Source organism: Polyodon spathula, chromosome 10 (genome assembly GCF_017654505.1).
Source record: "Polyodon spathula isolate WHYD16114869_AA chromosome 10, ASM1765450v1, whole genome shotgun sequence".
NCBI lineage: Eukaryota > Metazoa > Chordata > Actinopteri > Acipenseriformes > Polyodontidae > Polyodon > Polyodon spathula.
In genome coordinates this window covers 41482507-41502663 of record NC_054543.1, presented here as the reverse complement: position 1 = coordinate 41502663, position 20157 = coordinate 41482507, and the positions used below count along the sequence as shown (strand labels likewise).

The 20157-nt window shown below is 36.3% G+C and overlaps 1 protein-coding gene across 7 annotated transcripts in view; it reads left to right on the top strand.

Annotated features, from left to right (window-relative positions):
- Window positions 1-20157, top strand: part of gtdc1 (glycosyltransferase-like domain containing 1) — a 95194-nt gene that overhangs the window by 48317 nt on the left and 26720 nt on the right. For 6 of the 7 annotated variants that reach the window (XM_041262129.1, XM_041262130.1, XM_041262125.1 and 3 more), the window contains one exon: window positions 5124-5498. The exons of the other annotated variant lie outside the window; for it this stretch is intronic. In XM_041262129.1, coding sequence (XP_041118063.1) covers window positions 5124-5498 — 375 coding nt within the window. The remainder of the gene's footprint in view (window positions 1-5123; window positions 5499-20157) is intronic. 7 annotated transcript variants of the gene reach the window in all.

Sequence of the window (20157 nt, the reverse complement as noted above, 5' to 3'; positions counted from 1 at the left end):
TTATTCATTTAGAACCGCAGAACATTATGCATGATGCAAGGTGATCCGCGGGCGGATATAAAGTAGGAGCATGTTAGAAAATAGGCAGATATTTTTAAACGGGTGAAAATATTCTGCGGATTTTGCCATTTCCACTGAAAATGAAACCCCTTTTGAAAATCAGGCCTATAATGTTTCTGGTGTCACGTTTTGTACTAATCAAGCTAATATACATTGCTGACTTTCTTTTACCTGCTGTAACAGTAATATTATTATACGTAACAAAGAAAAGCTATCTCTAAAGCACTAATTGAAAGCCAAGTCTCTTCAGCATTGCAACCGCAAGCCTGGAAAACTGAGTGTTGAATTTTAAGCAGCCACATTAATGGCCAATATAGAAATTTCACTTTGTAGTGACCTTATTTAAATTTGCAGGATGACTGTGAAATGACTTTGTTATGTCTTGACCACACATCCAGGCACTAAATAAATATCAGCGTTTTAAGTTATGTTTTATGCTAAAAAGGTTACATGTTTAATTCAACATGAATCCTGTAAACATCACAATTCATCAGTACAACTACTGAAAAGGATGGTTTGTTTTCACACTTAAAGGAGACATGAAATAGAGTGTCCTTAACTTAATCACCACCTTGTTTTACTTAATTTGCATATATTTGCATATTAATTGGACTACAGATTAAAATTGGTTTTGTAATTTTAATTAAGTGTCTACAAAGGTATATGATTAGAATTGTTTAAAATACAGTTAGACATAACTACTACGGTAGAAGCAAAGACTGGCACTGGAGCTGTGGGGTTACTTTAGTAAATGTCTGTTTTATGATAGTCATTTTTAATCTTTAATAGACTAAATAGACTGGGGGTGGGTTATCTAAATAATTTTCTTCTTTCAAGATTCATTTTATATATTGCTGCTGATTTGCAGCATGAAAGTGCTTTGCTGATTATGAAAAGGGATGTAACTGTAACTATGGAAAAACAGAAAATAAGCAGTAATAATACCTCAATGTACTTTTAAATAATGGTATTTTCTCCCTTAAATCTGACAATGTCGATCCCAGAAGACTGTTACATATCCATAGTGAAACCAGATGTGGTGTAAATTAGAGGTTCCACTACTGTTGATTTTTTGATAATTGGCTTGTCAGGCACTTTCATGATGACTTAGCTAGTTGTGGGAAAAGTGAATCTGGCAAAGCACTCATTCTAAGACAAAACTACAAGATCGTTTTCTGTAAAAGACAGTCGAGTTCAGCTCAATCTTTGGAAGATGGTGAGTAATCATGACTTGCATTTTGGTACATAAATAAAAAAAATTCCTCTTAAAATATATAATATATATATATATAATATATAATATATATATATAGATATATATATATATAGATATATATAATTTAACTTTAACACACATTTTTTGATAATTGTCTTCCCCTTTTCTTCTTACTCAATCCCACCTCTGCAATAAGGTAACAGGTGTTGACTGTTACATATTCAAAAGCAGTCAGAAGCTGAGCAGGCTGGTTTGTTTGCTTTGCAGTGTAAGGAATCAAACATAACAAAATAGTGTTTTAAATATCTGATCATAAATAATCATAAATAATAGTTTTCGAGGTTTAGTGAAACGTTCTTATATATAAGGAACTATGCGGCTGGTTCTATGTATAGTATATAGTGGAATCACCGGTTTGAATCAACCTCTCCATGTGTTTAAAATGAAGGTATACAGATATGATTTCACGGTACTGAAATGTCCATGTAGTCATGTCCTTTTCAGGTAGTTTGGAATTATTTTTAATAATGAATTTCTCTTTTCTAATGAATTAGATGAGGTTAAAGGGGTCCCATTTTGTAGTTACCATTTTCTGTCTCCAACACATGTTATACCTGAATGTGTGAGAGCTGAGCATGAGCACAAGGAATACAAATGATTTGTTATCTCTTACTCTCATTACACAAAGTAGAGGATGCACAGTAGACAACGGAGCATATAACAGCCATTCTAACGAGTCTCGCTGATCTCAGAGTGTCGTTAAAGGGACTCTCAGTGGTTTGCTGCAGGAGAGGGTTGTGAACATAACTTTATTTATACTTCATACACACTGTATCTATAAATGTAAAAAAAAAAGAAAAAAATCTATTACAGACTAAACCCAAGTTTCTGTTGCAATTAAAGTGAAGCCAAGCTTGCATAATGGAGACTTTGGCGAAACATAATATTACTATAGCATTTCTTTGGTGCGGTTTGGAAAGTTTTTGAGAAACATTTGGAAGCATTTTTCTCATAAAATACTTAACTATTAAAGTGTTATTATTATACTGTTCCTATTGCTAGTACAAGAGGTATTTTCTATCAAACTAATATTACGTCTATCAATAAAAAAATATTAAAGAAAATTATTAATAGCACTAATGCACATTGATATGCATCTGAAGATTGTGTTATGCAATGCAATACCTGTGGAATAGATAAGGGTGGAAGTTGTTCCCTGTAGATGCTGATGAAAATTATACTTTGGTGAACAAACTAAACTAAGGTTATGTGACAAAGACTACAGAGTAACATAATGTGGAAGCATCTTTAATGCATACGATGCTGTATGACAACGCCTACTGAGAACCCACCAGTACCTAAAGGGTTGTTGGACACCATGCTGTAATCTTGTACCTTTTCTCCCTCTCATCATGTTTTATTCCAAGTCACGTTTTAGGAATTGTAGGTTTTTTTAGGTTGCCTAACTTTTTTTTTTTTTTAGTTGCATAGTTGCTTAAATGACTAAACTTGCCTGATAAGTACAACTTGTGTTGGCTGTAAAGGGAGTTTGCTGTTTAGACAAAATCACTTTTTCATTTACTATTCATGGGGTAAAAGCTGTCCATGATGCTCAGTAACGTGCAATCCAGAACTCTTTCAGTCATAAATTGATCTGGCCAGTAGCCAGTAGCATATCTCAGTTCTCTGAAGTAATTTTAAAGCATATATGTCATGTGTCATGTATTCTATACAAACCTCATTACATACCAATGCTTAAGACTTGACTTGACACACTAAGTTTGACTTGTGACCTAATGTCACAATGTGATTTTTTTGTTTGTAGATGACAAAGACCAATGCTGCCACATATGGCAGCCATATTGAGGTTGTGTGCATTTTTCTGAAAGTTCCTTTACAGATTTTGTTATTGGCTTATTGTGTATCTTTGGTACAATATTTTAGTTTATGGTTATCTTGAACATGTTTTGTAATTGACATTGTCTAAAAAATACCAACAATACCAACTTATTATTTGACTTAATGTTGTCGTTCAGTACCAGTCTGTCAGAGATGCAATTCCCATGTAATCATTGCCTTTTCAATATTTTGATTCAACCCACCATTTGGTTAGTATGCAAGTTTTATATAATTATATATACTGTACTACCTAAAATATAGCTTGACAGAAGCCACTGTGAAATGGGTGCAGTATAATACTTTGCATGAAGTATAAATCTAAAATGAGCCCCCATGAGAGACTTGCATCACTGCACAACATTTTTTTTTTTTTTTTCTCAGAGCACTACCTTTGCCATACAAACTTTAGGTTTTCCTTCCATGTGAGATCTCTCATTTGCTTTAATGTGATGTTGCCTCGTTGTTGAATCTGTATAGACCTAGTAAGCCATGTGTAAGTCAATGGACTGTATACCAAGCTAATGCATACACACATCAAACAGCTGCAGGGTTTAAGACTTAACCAGATTTAACATATTTTGCTTCTAATCCAAATGTGTTCTGAAGATGCCCCAGTGCAATGAGGTTAAACTGTGCTGGCAATGCCATTTTTTGTACTAGAAACATTTTCATTTTCTTGTTGGCACAGCTGGCTTAGTCAGGTATTTGCATGCAATAAAAAGACTAATGCTTTTCTTTATGAGCATGGAGTACAAAGAAAGAATAATCATTGCTAGGTACTATAACGTTTTCAAATGTCCCCCGTGAAGGTAATGTATCAATACATGGATCCTAATGGTCATTTTAAAAATAGAACATTATTTATTTACATCAGATAAGAATAGGACTCAAATCAGTAACACTGTGTAATAACTCTTTGTAGACTCTTGAGGGACAGTATCTTAGTATTATTTTTGTGTTCCAGATTAAAATAAATGTCTTGAAACATACAGTGATTTCATGAAGTCACATCAGCAGAAGTTAAGAAATTAATAAGAATATGAGTAAAATAATATTTTAAATAATAATAATCAAATAAATGTTTTTTTTAGCAAACTTACAAAATAATCCTGAGCTCATAGATTTAATCGAATGTTGAGTCATTTTGAATTTTTTCTTTTGTTTTATTGGTAATTATACATGGATAAAGGCTATATTTGCATCCTGAGCCATTCAAAAAAAAGGCATAATAGCACAATAGTGACGTCAAAATGTCATAATTCCTCTAGAGGAAAATATACTCGAACTTGGACACAACCACAGTAGAGAAATATTCATTAATGAGCAACAAAATGAGAATACTTTAAAAAAAATAAAAAAAAATAATAATTTATTAATTTTTAGGCACTTTCAACAAATTTGTCTCTGAGAAGATTTCATCCTTCACCAACGGAAGCACCAACCAAGCAAGCGACACAAATCTTTGACTCTGACAGCGACTAATAAAAAAAAAAAAAAAGCATACCCCATTGAAACACATTTTCCTTAAAAATGCATTATTTTTTGCAGTTCATTATCTACCCAGTTTAAGTCACTGTTCCTGAATTATCAACAAGAAAATTATATTTAAGATTATTTAATACTGACTTAATGTACGTAATTGTTATTAAAATCACTTGCAATTTGAACCTTAACACCCATTTATTGTCTTTTTTTTATTGCAGATACTAATTTCCACGTATTATAAAAAAATAATAATAATAATAAATGGGCATTAGTGAGTTAACGGTCTCATAGTTCATGACGTCACATAAACTCTAGATGGAATTATTTTCCTGTAACTCACTGAAGCCCTTCAATATTCCTATATTCTCTCTCTCTCTCTCTCTCTCTCTCTCTCTCTCTCTCTCTGTATTTTTTATTTGTTGATGGATTACTGAACTTTATTTTAAATCATATTTTATTCCAGGTTTATTACAGACAATAAACGTTCCTTTTTCTCTGAAAACACTGTTGTGGTAGAAGCTGGAAACCGTGAACGTTGTCTGTCGGAGACTGAGGACTCCACATTGGCCAAGAGGCTGACAAAAAACAGTGATTCCGGTCAGGAGCCCGGATCTTGTAAAAAGATTAATGCCACTTGCCAGGAAGCACCACTTAACCCACCAGGAACACCACAGGAGCTGAACAGAAAGGAAGAATCAGAAAGTACAGTCCCTTATCATGAACAAGATAAGGAGCAACCCACCTTTGACCCCTGTGGCAAGACAGGTGGGATGGTAGAAAAATGTGATGGACTAACAAATCAACAAAGACCGCTACACATTGTGTGGCCTCACAGGTGGTAAGTGTGGTAATACATCATTCTTGAGTTGACAAATTCAGGTGAATTAAAATGTCAATACAAACACCTAACACCACTAAAAACCCAGGAATTTATAAACTTCAACCCACAAACGGCAATATTGAAATCCAAATCCAAAAGTTTGTTCAGCCAATCAAAATAGTAGGCTGAAGAGATGTATCCAATGAAAACAGCAATTGGCAGCAACAGTCACATGAGCTCTCTTACAGCCAGTCATATTAGTGCTGTAACTTTCAAAATAACACATGCACAAATATTTCAAGTTGCAGTCCGAATCCTGTGTTATACCACGAGCATTACATTGCAATAATTTTAATATATATAATATATATATATAGATATATATATATATATATATATTATATAAGATCATTATAAATGTTGTCGTTTATATAATATATATATATATATATATATATATATATATATATATATATATATATATATATATATATATATTTATTTATTTATTTTTTACAACAGATTTATTTAGCGTTTGTATTTTCTTGGTGCCACATGCTGAGTTAATGAAGAAATGCCTCGAAACAATAGATCCCCTGAGTAAGATCCTTTGCTTAAATAGTACTTTAACAGGCTCTAATGGTATCAGCTGGATTCATCATAGCAATCAGTTTTACCTGTTTGCTTTATTTAATTGTCCCCACTAGTGCATCGCTGATTATTACCTGTACTACTGTGACTGAACATCTCATAATTATTGACCGTGAATAGATGGTAATTAGTTGGGTTCTCAGAATGAAAACAAACAAACAAACAAAAACAACCTAACAGCACACACTGCAAGGCCTGGGGCTGTGTGTGTGTTCAGAATAAAAGTAAAAACGCATTCTTGGCATCTGCTTCAGCCAACATGATCATTCCCTTTATATGCCTGAACTGTTGACAGAAAACATGTATTGTCAGCAAAAACTTATCACAGTTTCTTTTGTTTAAAAGTGTCCTCAAGGTTTAAAAGGGAAAAAACAGTTCTAGTTCTTCCTCTGGCCTCTATAGTTCACCAACCTTTCAGTATATTTGTTCTCATTCTTGTATGGATTGTTCTCTACCCCCACAAATATCACTAACAAAAGACAGATCTTATAATCTCTTCTAGACTGAGCAAAATAACCAACTGAATTATTATTGCTAACATACTCATAAACTTAATCTTTATTCAGCGGTAAATTGAGATTTAAAGAGGTAATTTTTTTTTTGTTATTAATCTGTATGTGGACTGATTAGTGTTCACTTCATCCCCAGATTATGGGCTTGTTTATTGCAGGAGATGCTGAGAGGATCAGTAGGTCAGTTTTTCTTTCCAGAGGGCCTGTTTACAGGTGAAGAAAACAGTATGTCACACCGGCAGGGCAAATCGCCTTTGCAAAGGATTTACTTCCAGCACATTAAAACCTCAGAAGCTCTCGCGGCTGAGCGGGAGCAGCTGCTACCTAAAGGGATTTTCTGAACAAAACAAAAAGAAAATTAAGTAACTGACAGTGAAGGAAATTTGCCTTTGGAATAGATTTTGTGTGTGTGTGTGTGTGTTGTGTGTTGTTGTGTGTGTATATATATATATATATAATATATATATATATATATATATATATATATAATATAAAGTGTGGAGGTTATCCCCATAAGGCATATTCCTCTGTTATTTACTGCATACCCTCACTGCAAACTAATCCTTATGCCAGTGGAATATGAAACAGAATAGATGTGCAGTTTATGACAAACACATGTCTTAAACATATCTACTTTTATTAGCCAATATATTTTACACTCATCTTTGTTTGTTTGTTTGTTTGTTTGTTTGTTTGTCATGGGTGTGGTACACCCTTTAATTTGAAGAAGAGCCTGCAGTAAAAGTCAGTAGCCATACTTGTTGGTGCTGGTATTGCGTGTTTAATATAGCCAGCTTCCTAGGATTTCTTTTAAGAGAAGAAAACAAAATCTTAGAAAATGCCAATTAACAAGCCATTTTTGGTGCGTGTTGTTGTTTTATTTAGTTTTGTATTAAAGCTGACTACATATACAGCAGTTTAAATACTTGTTGGTCCACACATACTGGGAATTGTGTAAAGGGAGACTTCTTGACGGAGGACAAGCTAAGGAGAAGAGCACGACCCTGGAGTGTTCAGGACCCTAGGCTGAGCGGACAAACAGACACCAGATCTACTACAGCTGCCATCCTCCAGTACTATTCATAAGTACCCATAATATATATATATTATATATATAGTATATATATAATTATATATAGATAATATATAAAGGAGACTTATATAACTGACATTGATATAACTTGACTTGATTTTATCTAATCTGAGGCTGGAAGGAGTTTTCTCAGCAGAGTATTGAAAATGTCTTATGTTCTTGACACACCATCTATGGACGCCAGGCCGGACTGAGGAGACTGGTTTTCACCTTGCTTCCCCAGTCTGATTATGGTTACCCATTACTTAACGTGTTGTTCTGGTCAGGATCTTCCTCACTCTCTGGATAAGAAGTCTTACATTTCTGTCCTGCTCTGGATTCTGGATTTGTTTCCAGCCTCTTTGCCTTTACCCGAACTAGATTCTGCTGTCCAAGTATCTAACTCTGATGTCTGTGTGGCTGCCTAGATTGATCCTTGGTCCTCATCCTGATCAGACTGCCCTAGTTTTGACCTGCAAATTGGTCATGACGTTGCTGCCACAGCCTTGACCTGATAACATGCGGAAAACTGGAATTTTCAATATAAATGTTTTATATTAGTCAATATATATCTAATTATTTATTTATTATTATTAATTATAATAATATTATTAATAATAATAATAATAATAATAATAATATATATAATAATAATAATAATAATAATAATAAATAATCATCGTCATCATCATAATACTACTAATAATAATAATTAAAGAAGCTCTGTCCTTTACAGTTTTAAAAGTAAATGAGCATTAATATCTGTATTTTAACCTCTTGCCACTGTAAGTATTTGCAGGAGTGCCTTTTTCTTTTTTTTTCTCAAAGAGTGAGATGTGGCAAGCTGGTTTCGAGGGAAGAGGAAAATAAACTGGGCTTTTTTTTAGTGTGGTGGTGGCACTACAAATGCTCTTTGGATGGCTTTGAATTGTAATGGTCTCCGCCAAAAGCACAAAGTGGACAACAGGCTATAATATCTTGTACATGAGTATACTATAGTGGAAATCACTTTGCATCCACAGGGATTGAATTGGAAGAAACCCAACCAAATGGAGATAATATATACGTGTACACTTTGTTTTTCTGTAAAGGCTTTTGAGATTCTTTGTGTTTAGCTGACAGATCTTATAACCTTGTTACTTTTCAATATTTAAATAATTATCACTTATCTGCACAAAACTTTATATATTGCAGAATCCCGAAATCCAGAGCTGCTATATAGTTTCAAGATAATTAGCATATTCCCCGAAAACAAATATTTGCTCACCTGTAATTTTATTTATATTACTGATAACATTACTTTTAATGTGAAAAAAAACAGCTTAAGCAAGAACAGAATGAAAGGCAGTCATTAATCCTTTCCTGGTAAGACAGGAACACACTGTCGATCCCAGAGGTTGTCAGGCTAACATTAAGGGCTAATTTTGAAAATCTAGCATGCAGTCAATTTTAGCGATGCCTGGGGGGTATATAAGGTAGAAGGCTGACACAAGAACTAATTTTGTCTGGGTTATTTACTGCAATGCATCATCTATGGGCCCTCAACTGACAAAGTTAGATAGATTTATTTATTTTTATTTATTTTTTTTAAAGAAGAATATTATCGCTCACTTAGAATTTATGGTGACATTCAACATTTGTTCAATATGTAAGTTGTAACACTTTAGCAATAGGAGTGGAGAGAAGGAAAATAGAAAGGCAGTCCTTGTCAATATATCTTTTTAATAACAGTTGTCAAGGTTAATTCGCTTTACCTTGGTGAAAACAAGCTAGGGCAGCAGGGGAAATGACAGAAAACATCCAGCCAAGATACCTACAGTATATGAGCTAGGCAGGCTCTCTGGCCCACCTCTGATAGCTATTTGTTGTACAGAGAGCAGCAGCATAAAAAAAATAAAAAAATAAAACTCTTAATACTATTGTGTGCCTATAACCATCTGTCACTGCTAGCCTGGAGATGAGAGGAAGATTACGAGGAATAAACACTGAGCTGCCGAGCACTGGTAAAGCCTTCGGGCAAAAAAAAAAACTCATGTGGGGACATCAAAGACATTCTAATTCTGAGGCAGTCAAGGATTACAGTTTGTAACCTGTGCTGTTAACAGATAAATGACTGGCAATATTGTAGCAGAGCTGCAAGGGTCCTACATGGAGTGCTGATGATGAGGAGGATGATGATGGTCATGATGATGCAGGATACACTCTACTGGGGCAATTTCTTAACAAAGCCCTTTTTTGCTTAAATGCCACAGGGTTTAAGTAGGCATTAAACAGCTTCACTTTAAACCTATCATTTTTTGTCGAAGAATTGTTGCAAACCTTGCCTTAAAACAGAGTACGAAATAATCCAATAAATGTTAGCCTTACTGCGAAATTCAGGGGATGATAGCTGGGCTGATTAATTAATGTCTATCATCATTAACCTCCTATTTTAACCCCCATCTCGTACTCCTTCTCTGTCAAGCATTTTGTTTTCTTGCATACGCTGCGATCCGTTCTCTGCGCAAAATTTAAAACTCTTAATTTTCATGAACCGACTCCAACTGAGATCAAGAAACTTCCCTGCCTGATTCTCCTCAACAATATCTCATTCATTCTTCATTGGAAACTCAGTACCATCTACTTCTATTGCAGCTTTTACCAGCAAAAAGACCCGCTGCCTCGGCACTACGGCAAACAAAACGCCCCCGCCAGGCTCAGCCACCGGCTGGAAGCAATAATATGTTGTTCAATATTTATTGTACCTTTTATATCCGCTACACCATGCTGCCTGCTTCTCAAGCGCACTTCCTCAAACTCATTCCCAGGGCTTCAGGACAGGCAGCAGCACCGCCCTCCTCTTCAGTGATGGTCACTCGTCTCCTCTCAGCACAGCAAGCAGGAGCGCAGCCGAAACAGATCCCACCCTTCAGCTTCATAAACAACATTTTCGAGGACATGAAGTCCTTCATTCACCCCTTTGCCATCTCATATGTTTAAATTAATACACGCCCAACGATATGGACAAACAGGTTGCTTCCAATGCTGCAACAATCTCTAACAAGCCCAATATTCACCACTCCAGTCATGGCGTTCGTCTCGGTTCAACACTTCCGGTCATCATAGCTGACATACCTACTTACAGCTGACATACCTACTTACACTTTTGCAACTTTAGAGGTTAGATTCTCAAAGCTATTTTCCAGCTCATTAATTTATTTTCTGAAATAACATTTTCAAGTACAGTTCTAATTTAAGACTGCTTGCAAGTAATAAAATATATGGCTAAGTTGTTGTTTTGGCCAGTTTATTTTGGAAACAGGCTCCACACTTCTTTTCGTACTGGATTTTCCCATCGTGTACACTTCCAGTTTCACTGCTACTGACTAAAGATATTTTCATAATGTATCATCGCACGTTCGCCGTTACTTAAACTCAGCAACCTCGGATCCTAAAAAAAAAAAAATGGGACCTGCAAGCCTTGCTGGGCCATTTCAGTTACGCAATGCGCATCAGCACACAGGGTAGAGCCTTCATGTCTCCTCGCTCCTTTCTACAGAATCAAGCCAGGAAGCTCAGAAAAGCATATCCACGCAATCCAGGAAGGACATCAAAATGTGTCTGGCCTTTCACTATTCTACAAAGACTACATCTCAGTGCCCCATGGCTCATCCCTTTTCACAGACGCCTCATTTCTAGGATTCAGAGGTTTTATGAATCGTCAGATTCTGTAAGCTCATTACAGCAGCAGCACCAGTCCCATTACAGGCGTTCCATCCACAAGGTTGTTTTGCACCACAGGCTGTAACTACTATCTGTTTTCTGTGCTCAAAACTGGATTCTTCCTATCTGTTAAATCAAGACTGGATCCTTGCTTTCGTCGCATACACAAGAGAGTTTCTCCATCTGACTCTAGGCACAATTAAACCATTCATTAGTGGGATTCAGTATCACTGTCATTTTATTGGCAGTTTTTTCCCCTATCTTGCTGCCTATCCTAACAGTCCGCCTCACACTGCAAGGAATCATCAAGCATAGGCAGAGTACAATTTAGCATCAGTAATTGCATCCGGTTCCCATTTAGCCTCTACCGTTAGGCACCACACTCTAAGTATTTGAAAGCAGATAATAGGAGATATCCATTTCCTCCAGCTGGTAACATAGTTTAAACAATAACTTTTAAGTCTTACCAGATAAATAATCTACGGTACAAATGTCAATGTTACACCCAAGTCACGCGACAAGTTCCACACCGCCGTCAAGAGCCAGATCAATATTTATTCTGCATTGTCGAGCTCTATTAGATACGGGGGTACTAATGTTCTACGATTGGTCTTCCCCTGAGTTAGTCATATTTTAACTGAATTTTCAGTGCTTCGCAGGCATTGGTGCATTCATAGCCCATTCTACCTCCCTCTGTCCAAAAATACAATCACGATACAGCATCAGAGCATTTGGGAAAAACATTACAATCACAAGGGCTATTAATCACAATAATCAAATATTCTACCCTGCATCACTTTCTAAAATTAACGGTTTTATTCTAATCATAACCTCTAGAGGGCAGTATAACACCACAAGTTCTGTACATTTTAGCGGGTCCTCTTTCACTGCGTAAGTCATGTATTTTCAATCGGGGTCGGTTTTACTTAAGAAGTTAATATTTAATTTGATGTGAGACACATGTCAGACACGGAAACCATATCCTACTATTATCACCGTTTCAGTCATCGTGCCCTCCTACCCTGCAATGGTCAATACAATCATAGCCTGCTTCTAATCAAATCAATAGGGTGCACAGCAGCTTGCATTCTTAATCCTCAGGTTATGCAGCGGCCTCAGATCTTCGCATTCTTCATCTCTGCCCGAAGCAAGCTCTATCTTCGGCTCCATCTAAACCCCCTTAACACTCAGTCAAATATTCACATTCACCAGATCTCTGCGCTCTACACCAGGCCACTTCACACTACCGATGGCACTCCAACATTCACTAGTTCATATAACTGCTTCAGCAGCAATCTAGTCAAAGGTCCGCTCATTCTTTCAAATACTACAAACTTTAATACATGGAGAGAGACGTGGTACGAGACTGGAAATCTGTTTGATTATGAGTTAAGGAGTTTCACTATTAGGAGAATGAGTTGTGAAACCCAAATCTCTGAATGTGAAACTCTGGATGAGTTTTCCATTCCAAAGAGACATGATAGTAGCAAACTACTGATCGATCCCTTATTAACTAACACATAGGATGATCTCGCAACTCTCGTCTCCAGAACAATCCATTTGGATCGTGCAGCTACTTCCGCAACCAGAGCCAACATTGATCTCCGTCCAGTCGAGGAGCATGGGGTGTTGGTCCTCTGCAGTAGTCGATTCATACATCCGTTCATCCCCTACCAATATAGCAATAGCCATCAATGACTCACTAGCATGCCTGGAGTGGGGGCTACCTGACCACCGGGGCCACCAGAGGTTTTCCCCTTCTAGGAAGGGTTTTTTTCCTCTCCACTGAGCAGCAGGTAATCACATAACCATACCACAATAACATTTTTTTAACTTCTCCAGTTTGTCATGTATGTCCCTTCCTTTCCTATCTTTTCCAGCTGTTTCTTTTATGTTATGCACTGGTGTGACTCTATTGTTGGTGTCACAGGGAGGATTTCTGTGCAGTGCCCAGGGATCCATCCTTTGGGGTGGTAAGTGTGGATTCACTCCCCTGACCTCAGGTTGCTACGATAACTTCACCTCACTCTAGGGGGGTTCTCACTGAGTGAGTCAAAGGGGACCCCGGCCACACTATTCTTTCACAGCTCATGCACTTTTCTACTTCACTATGTAAGCCGCTGGCCGCCTTTCGCTAGAGACGTAGCCTGCTTTACGCTGTCAGTGCCTGGTCCCAGACTAGCCCATTGTTCTGTTGCAGATTCATTGCGGGAGTTTTCCCGGCTTTGGAGAACCGAGCCTCACCTCATGCGAGGGCAGCACCAGACCAGTCAAGAAATCCTTTTCTAGTCTCCTTTCAGCCCTACGATCAGGCTGTTCCTATCGCCCCAAGAGGCGCCTCTGCTGAGCCGAGCAACTATTTGATGTTTTCAGATCCATAGGAATGCTGCCTTCGGCCAGGCTCCATCCTCGTCAAAAGGAGAGCTCATAGGTTGGGATCTCTTTCTATCCTAATTTAAGCAAGGCCCTATTTGGCCCATCTAAGCCGAGTTTCAGGATCGAGCCTGTATCCTTGGTCGAGCATCACTCGCTTGTCCCGTCTTACCAACTGCTTCCTCTGCTCTGTCCTTACAGCGCAGCAGACACCCCGTGAAATAGTAGTTAACCAATGACACACAATTTCCAAGTTCTTGAATATACAGAATAGGACCTGTTTGACATTAAAAATGTACCTTTGTTTCATTACAATAAAGAATGATTTCAGTCATTCTAAATGTTTTTAATTCTGATGTATTCTAATATTGAAATATCATTTTTCTGTATTTTCTGTATTGCCCTTATTATTTCTGTATTATTTTATTTTCAAGTTATTAAGTAATCATTGATATTGTGGCCTTTCAACTTGTTTCATGATGTAGGATTGTTCACAGAGGTGATTCTGATAGGTCAGGGATAGGAAGTGACTTCTGAACAACCGGTGTAGTAATTCTGTTTAGCCACAATATATACCTACAGTGGACTTTGGGATGATGGTTATCTGTATAAGACTCAAATAGACTAATGTGGCACCCATATTCATGCTGTGCATCTCTCGGTTTAGGAGCACACAGCATTGTGCTACACTATACAATGTTGTTTGGTCACTACACTTGTGCGTACATGCCATCTAATGTATATGCAAACCAGACAAGCTCATTGTCTCTACCTTTGCACATTACTTGTCCCAATACTTGCTGAAAGGCAGGGATGGAAGTAATACTCCATTGCATTGCAGTTTGACCTGGGCAAATCAAGCTTGTATTAAAACCTGAAATGGATTAAAAATTTGTATTTTGTAATGTATTAAAACCTGAACTGCTATGCAATAGGAGGCTTATTTCTATCCCTGGAGTGTAGTGTGTGTGTGTGTGTGTGTGTGTGTGTGTGTGTGTGTGTGTGTGTGTGTGTGTGTGTGTGTGTACAGCTCAAAGGTGGGATTCTGGGTTAATGTGTCAACTGATGTCTTGCTTTTGGTCATAATAACACAGATAACTAGGCATTCGATTCTTTGTGAACATGTATGAATATTAGCAGTCAAAACTAAAGTCTTCTGTCTATTCTTGGGACAGATACAGCCTTCTCTGATGTGCCAGAGTGTGTTAAACACATCTGTGAAACACTGTTCTCTGCTACAGCAGTAGGGTAATGTATATTCAAATCTGAACACAAACATCTTTATGAGCAAACATTGACAGTTTTGTAGAATTCTGCATAAACAAGGGATATGTTTTTAACTGGCTTTGCTGGGCTGCTCATATTCTCTGTCTGCAGAGATGAAAGATGTCTAGGTCCGTCAGTGAGCTGATGACGTTTTTTTTTTCAGTTCCAATCCCCAGCCATTTTGGACTTTCCTAATTAGAGCCAATTGCGCTTTCTTTCACTTTTAAGTGTCCCTTTAATTAGGTGTCTATATTTCAGTATCTCATTATTTAATTTATTTTATATTGTACTCTATAGTAAATAGTGTTTGAATTTTAAAACACACCTCTTGGGTGCAACATAAAGGGGAATTTTTAATCATACTTTTCTAAATGAAAGGATCCTGTATTTTCCTTTAAAAATGTATTCTAATGAGTTCCCAGGTTTTAAGCAGATGCATTTTCTAATTATTGTTCTATTTAGCTATATCTCTACTTGTCTATGCACTCCCAGCATGACAGACAGTTTCCTAAGGAATAAAAAAAAGGTGAGAAAAAGACGACACAGCTGATGGTTCCTGTTTCCTCGGTGACAGATTTATTTATTAGAACCCGAGACATGCGTGTTAATGTACCACATACCTGCTGATCGGCAAACTCCCCTGCTTCAGCTCCAGTTGACAATTAAGACCTGGGTGACTGTAGCCAGGGGTTAATGCTCCTCATTAGAAGAACTAGGTCATTACTGTGGAATCAAGTCTCTTAAACCAGCATGGGGGAGAGGGGGGGCATAGTAAATTCAGCATCTCAACGAACACAGCTCTTACATTAATTAACCTCCCTTTTCCTTGTTGAAAAAATTCTGTTATCATATATGCACATGGCCGTACACCAATTAATTGCAAGAAAGAAGCTAGTTTACCATCATCCCAGTGGTCGCCTTGTCTTCCTGTGCGGGAGCTCCATTATTTCAGGGAACAAATTCTGTCTGTATGATGAGTAAAAAGGGTATTAAAATTAAGAAGGGAATCATAGCAGACATCAGCTTTACCACAGGGAAAACAAGCAAATAAAAGCCACGGAAATGAAAATAAATAAGCTTTGCTAATACCTCACCTTCGGAGTCTCATATGAACCCAGCAGAAGCAGGGGCGCATGTTTGTCACGTTATTAAGCTGTTACAGAGGATTTTGACCTTCAGCAAAAAGCTTTTGTAGAACATTGCCATGTTCTTTGCATGAAACAAATGTATACATGTAACTTGACCAATATAAAGGTGCTTAAAAACATGGTCTGCTTTGGAACTTGGAGATAAATCTGAAACGGCAACAACTAGAAATAGTAATTTAGATAATTTCTGATTCAGATTTAAGGTACATGGACGGAATTTTTCAACCAGTGTTTTGTTTTAAAGCAAAAGAGAAACCTTACCTTATTAAAGGTTACCAGTATTTAATATTGCTTTCTTTAGCTGAGTGAGATGAAATATGTTCAAAATGGCTTTTATTGTTGCCCAAAGATTAATGTCAGTACTTTCAAGTACTCTCTCTGTGTGAAACCACACATTCTCATGTGTCACCTCTTTGCCACCAACACACAGTGCCTTATATCGTCACTTTTGCTATTCTCATTTTCTGGCTGGGCAGTGCAGACAGATGATAATTGGATTCTCTGTTTAAAATGCAGCAGTTTGCTTGATATCTACATACAGCAGAATCCTATATATCATTAATTAGTAAAACACTTCATACATGTACAATATATGCAGAGTGTGTGAGTGAGAGGCACTTAAACAGTTACCAGCAGAATAAACAGATACATTTTCTTCAGTAGTCCATTACAACTAAAAATATAAATTAATCTAATATTATCCGAGTGCCACAAGCACAAAATTTCCTCTCTCATTTTAGCAGTCTATATGGAAAAAAAGTACATTATGAACTTCTAGGCATATAATATGCTGTGTCTTTTTTTTTTTTTAGGCAAAAATCCATTTCCAGCTTAGACAATGTGTTAAGACTCTGACTGTTTACTATGTACTTGTTATAGTCTGTTTTCAAAAGTTGGTAAACAGAATTTTAAAACGACAGATAAATGACTTGAGTAAAATATGTTGGCTGTCATTTGTTTATAGGATTGTTAAGAGAAAGATGGCAATAAATTTAAACCTCAGTTACTATCCCATACTTCCTCAATATAGAGTTGGCTGAGTCCTGCAATATTCTTCATCCATCCTGCCATGACTTTAATTCATGGATTGAATTCAAAAATGCAAATAAGCAAATAACATCCCTAAGCTATACCTGTTTTTAATCATACTCAAATGTATGGGGGTTTTAGATTTAATATTGCTCCTGTCTGACACAGGTATTTCCTGTGAAAAAGATGTTCTATATCAGTAGCTTTATAACCTCAATAAATCAATGCAGAATAAAATAATAAAGCTATGAAATGGCGATTGTTCTGGAACAAAGAACTGTATACCCAAATAATTTTGTTTTCTTTAAATGTCAGCAAAGGCTTGTTGCAAGGTTAATGCCATACAATTAACAAAAATGATCAAGAAGAAGAAAAGGTGAGCCTAGCTGATTTTCCTTTCAATATCGTCTTGCTTCTGAATCATAAGATTCTTCATTCTTCTTTTTGACCTTCCTATTGGGGGTGGGGGATTTCATAGGTCTATACTTAAACATTCGTGTCAGCTTACACTTAGATTCCATGCTGCGATGTTCCTTCTAACAAAAACTGTTTATACCTATACCAATGGAGGGTGTGTTCTTCCTTTTTCATTTCAAAATGTATCAAATGGCTTCACGAAATCATGCCAATGTGTACTTACCAAACTTAATCAAGCTCTGCACTGTATTTCCAACTGTTGAAGATTTTCTTCTTCTTTCTTCTTCTTCTTCTTCTTCTTCTTCCTATTATTATTATTATGTTACAATACCTATAACAATGATGTTGTGAAATTTTTCATTTCCAAAATGTTTACTGGTGCAGCACCTGCTTACATTCTCTTGCCAATGTGTACAGTTCCAGAACTTCAAGACCTCACATTCCATTGTGGATTTTGATACACTAGGCTGTTGGCACTTTTGGGTGCTTGGCATGGAAGACTCAATAACTTGTTTGTTTAATTGTAATGCTTAAAAGGCACCTGCCCTCTTCCTGGACACAGCTGTATACTAATCAAGGTGTTATTAGGTGCATTGCTCTGAAACTGACAATGATAAGTGTCAGTCATTGTCATATTCAAGCTTTCATGTTAGCTAGCACTACAGATATTTTTCTTTTTTTTTTTTTCTGGAATGAGAAAAACATACGCTAAATAAAAATTAAAAAAGTAAATAAACAGCTTAACAATACCTAAGAGCACTTGAATTACATGTATGAGTTAATTTCAAGTGTTCTAAATTCAATGGGTGTTTTTCCCCTTTCAGAAAAAAAAAATGCTAATCTTCTGTAGTGCAGAACACATCTTAGATCAGTGCGGCTATATACCTGGTATGGTGTGATGTTGGTTTAATGATATATTTATATGTATAATAAAAAAGTACAGTCTGCTTAGTACATTTCAACATTGCTGCTTGTATTTAAGCAATTACTCACCAGTGCTGTCTTTTTTTAAGGATATAGTAATTATATCAATGGTTCTTTGTTATTATTATTATTATCAACATAATCGGCATACAGCAGTATGGAGTAAGTTCACTTTTTTTTTTTATCTAATTAAACTCCAAATAAATTTTTTTGCTAATGCCCCCCAATTCATTTAAAAAACGATTTGTACTAAGATAAAGAAACAACATATTTTTTAAAATGTTGTTAATTAAAAGCTATTCCTGACAGTCTAAAATGTGCCTTTAATTGATGAATATTATATTATATATGACATTCACTGTTATAATATTTAATTGGAACTAGAGGTCATATCTGTAATAATTTATTCAAAAATACAGACTTTGGTTTGCATTATTTTTTAAACCTCTCAATGCTAAATGAGAGCAACATTGTCTACCAAGACTAATTACTTTTTTTAGATAGGGTCCAAAAGAAACGCAAAAACCCTTTTCTTCATTACCAGTAAGTTATTTTGTATTATTAATTTCTTAGCAGACTCCCTTATCCAGGACAATTTACAATTGTTACAATTATATCACATTATTTTTTTTACATACAATTACCCATTTATACCATTGGGTTTTTACTGGAGCAATCTAGGTAAAGTACCTTGCTCAAGGGTACAGCAGCAGTGTCCCCCACCTGGGATTGAATCCCACTTTCCTCTGGTCAGGAGCCCAGAGCCCTAACCACTACTTATTGCTACTGCCCTTTTATACACAATGAATGTCGTTCAGTCTGTGCAATGATCAATTTTAATTGCACAGTGGCATAAGGAGGAGCGTTGTTGCCTGATTTGGAATATTCCCCCAAATTGGTTGGTGTACAGAAAACACCGAAATATACAGCTGAAAAACATAGTATAGTTGTGCTTAGTTTCAAAGCACATTATTTATTATTTCATATACTGGTTATGCACCAAAGGTACAATCTTTACACAGGGCATAGTGACTACTGGTATATGGTTTTAAGGGAAAGTGTTAACTCTATTTGTAGCATGTACATTGAAATACAGTTTGTATAATCAATGTGTATTGAAGCCTTCTCCCCTCCTGGGAACTCTTTGGAAACAAGATGCAGCATCTTGAGGGATTTATCCCAGTAATCAGAAACTGTAATATATAAATTAACAAAGACATGGCTGAGGTTATTTATCGCCCTTTTAGTGCACTTGACGTTAACTACTTGGGCCATCACAACAAGGGGAAGTCTTCGTGCTTCTGAAGCTAGACCTCTCATAAATATTCCTATTTCCTTGACTAATTAAGCATGGAAATTAATAATTACAAAATATTCTAATTGAACATACAGTCCCATATCGCTGGGTAACATTGCATAGGTGTTTTTTACTGTGGAGTACTAATGAGCTTTTCCATCGTTGAGGATGTAAAACTGTGACTCCATGATAGATATTATTGTCATATCAAATAAGGAAAACCAGGCTCCTTTTTAGAACACTTTTATCTTTTCTTCTTGTCAAAAGGCAGCTTAAGCAGAAACAT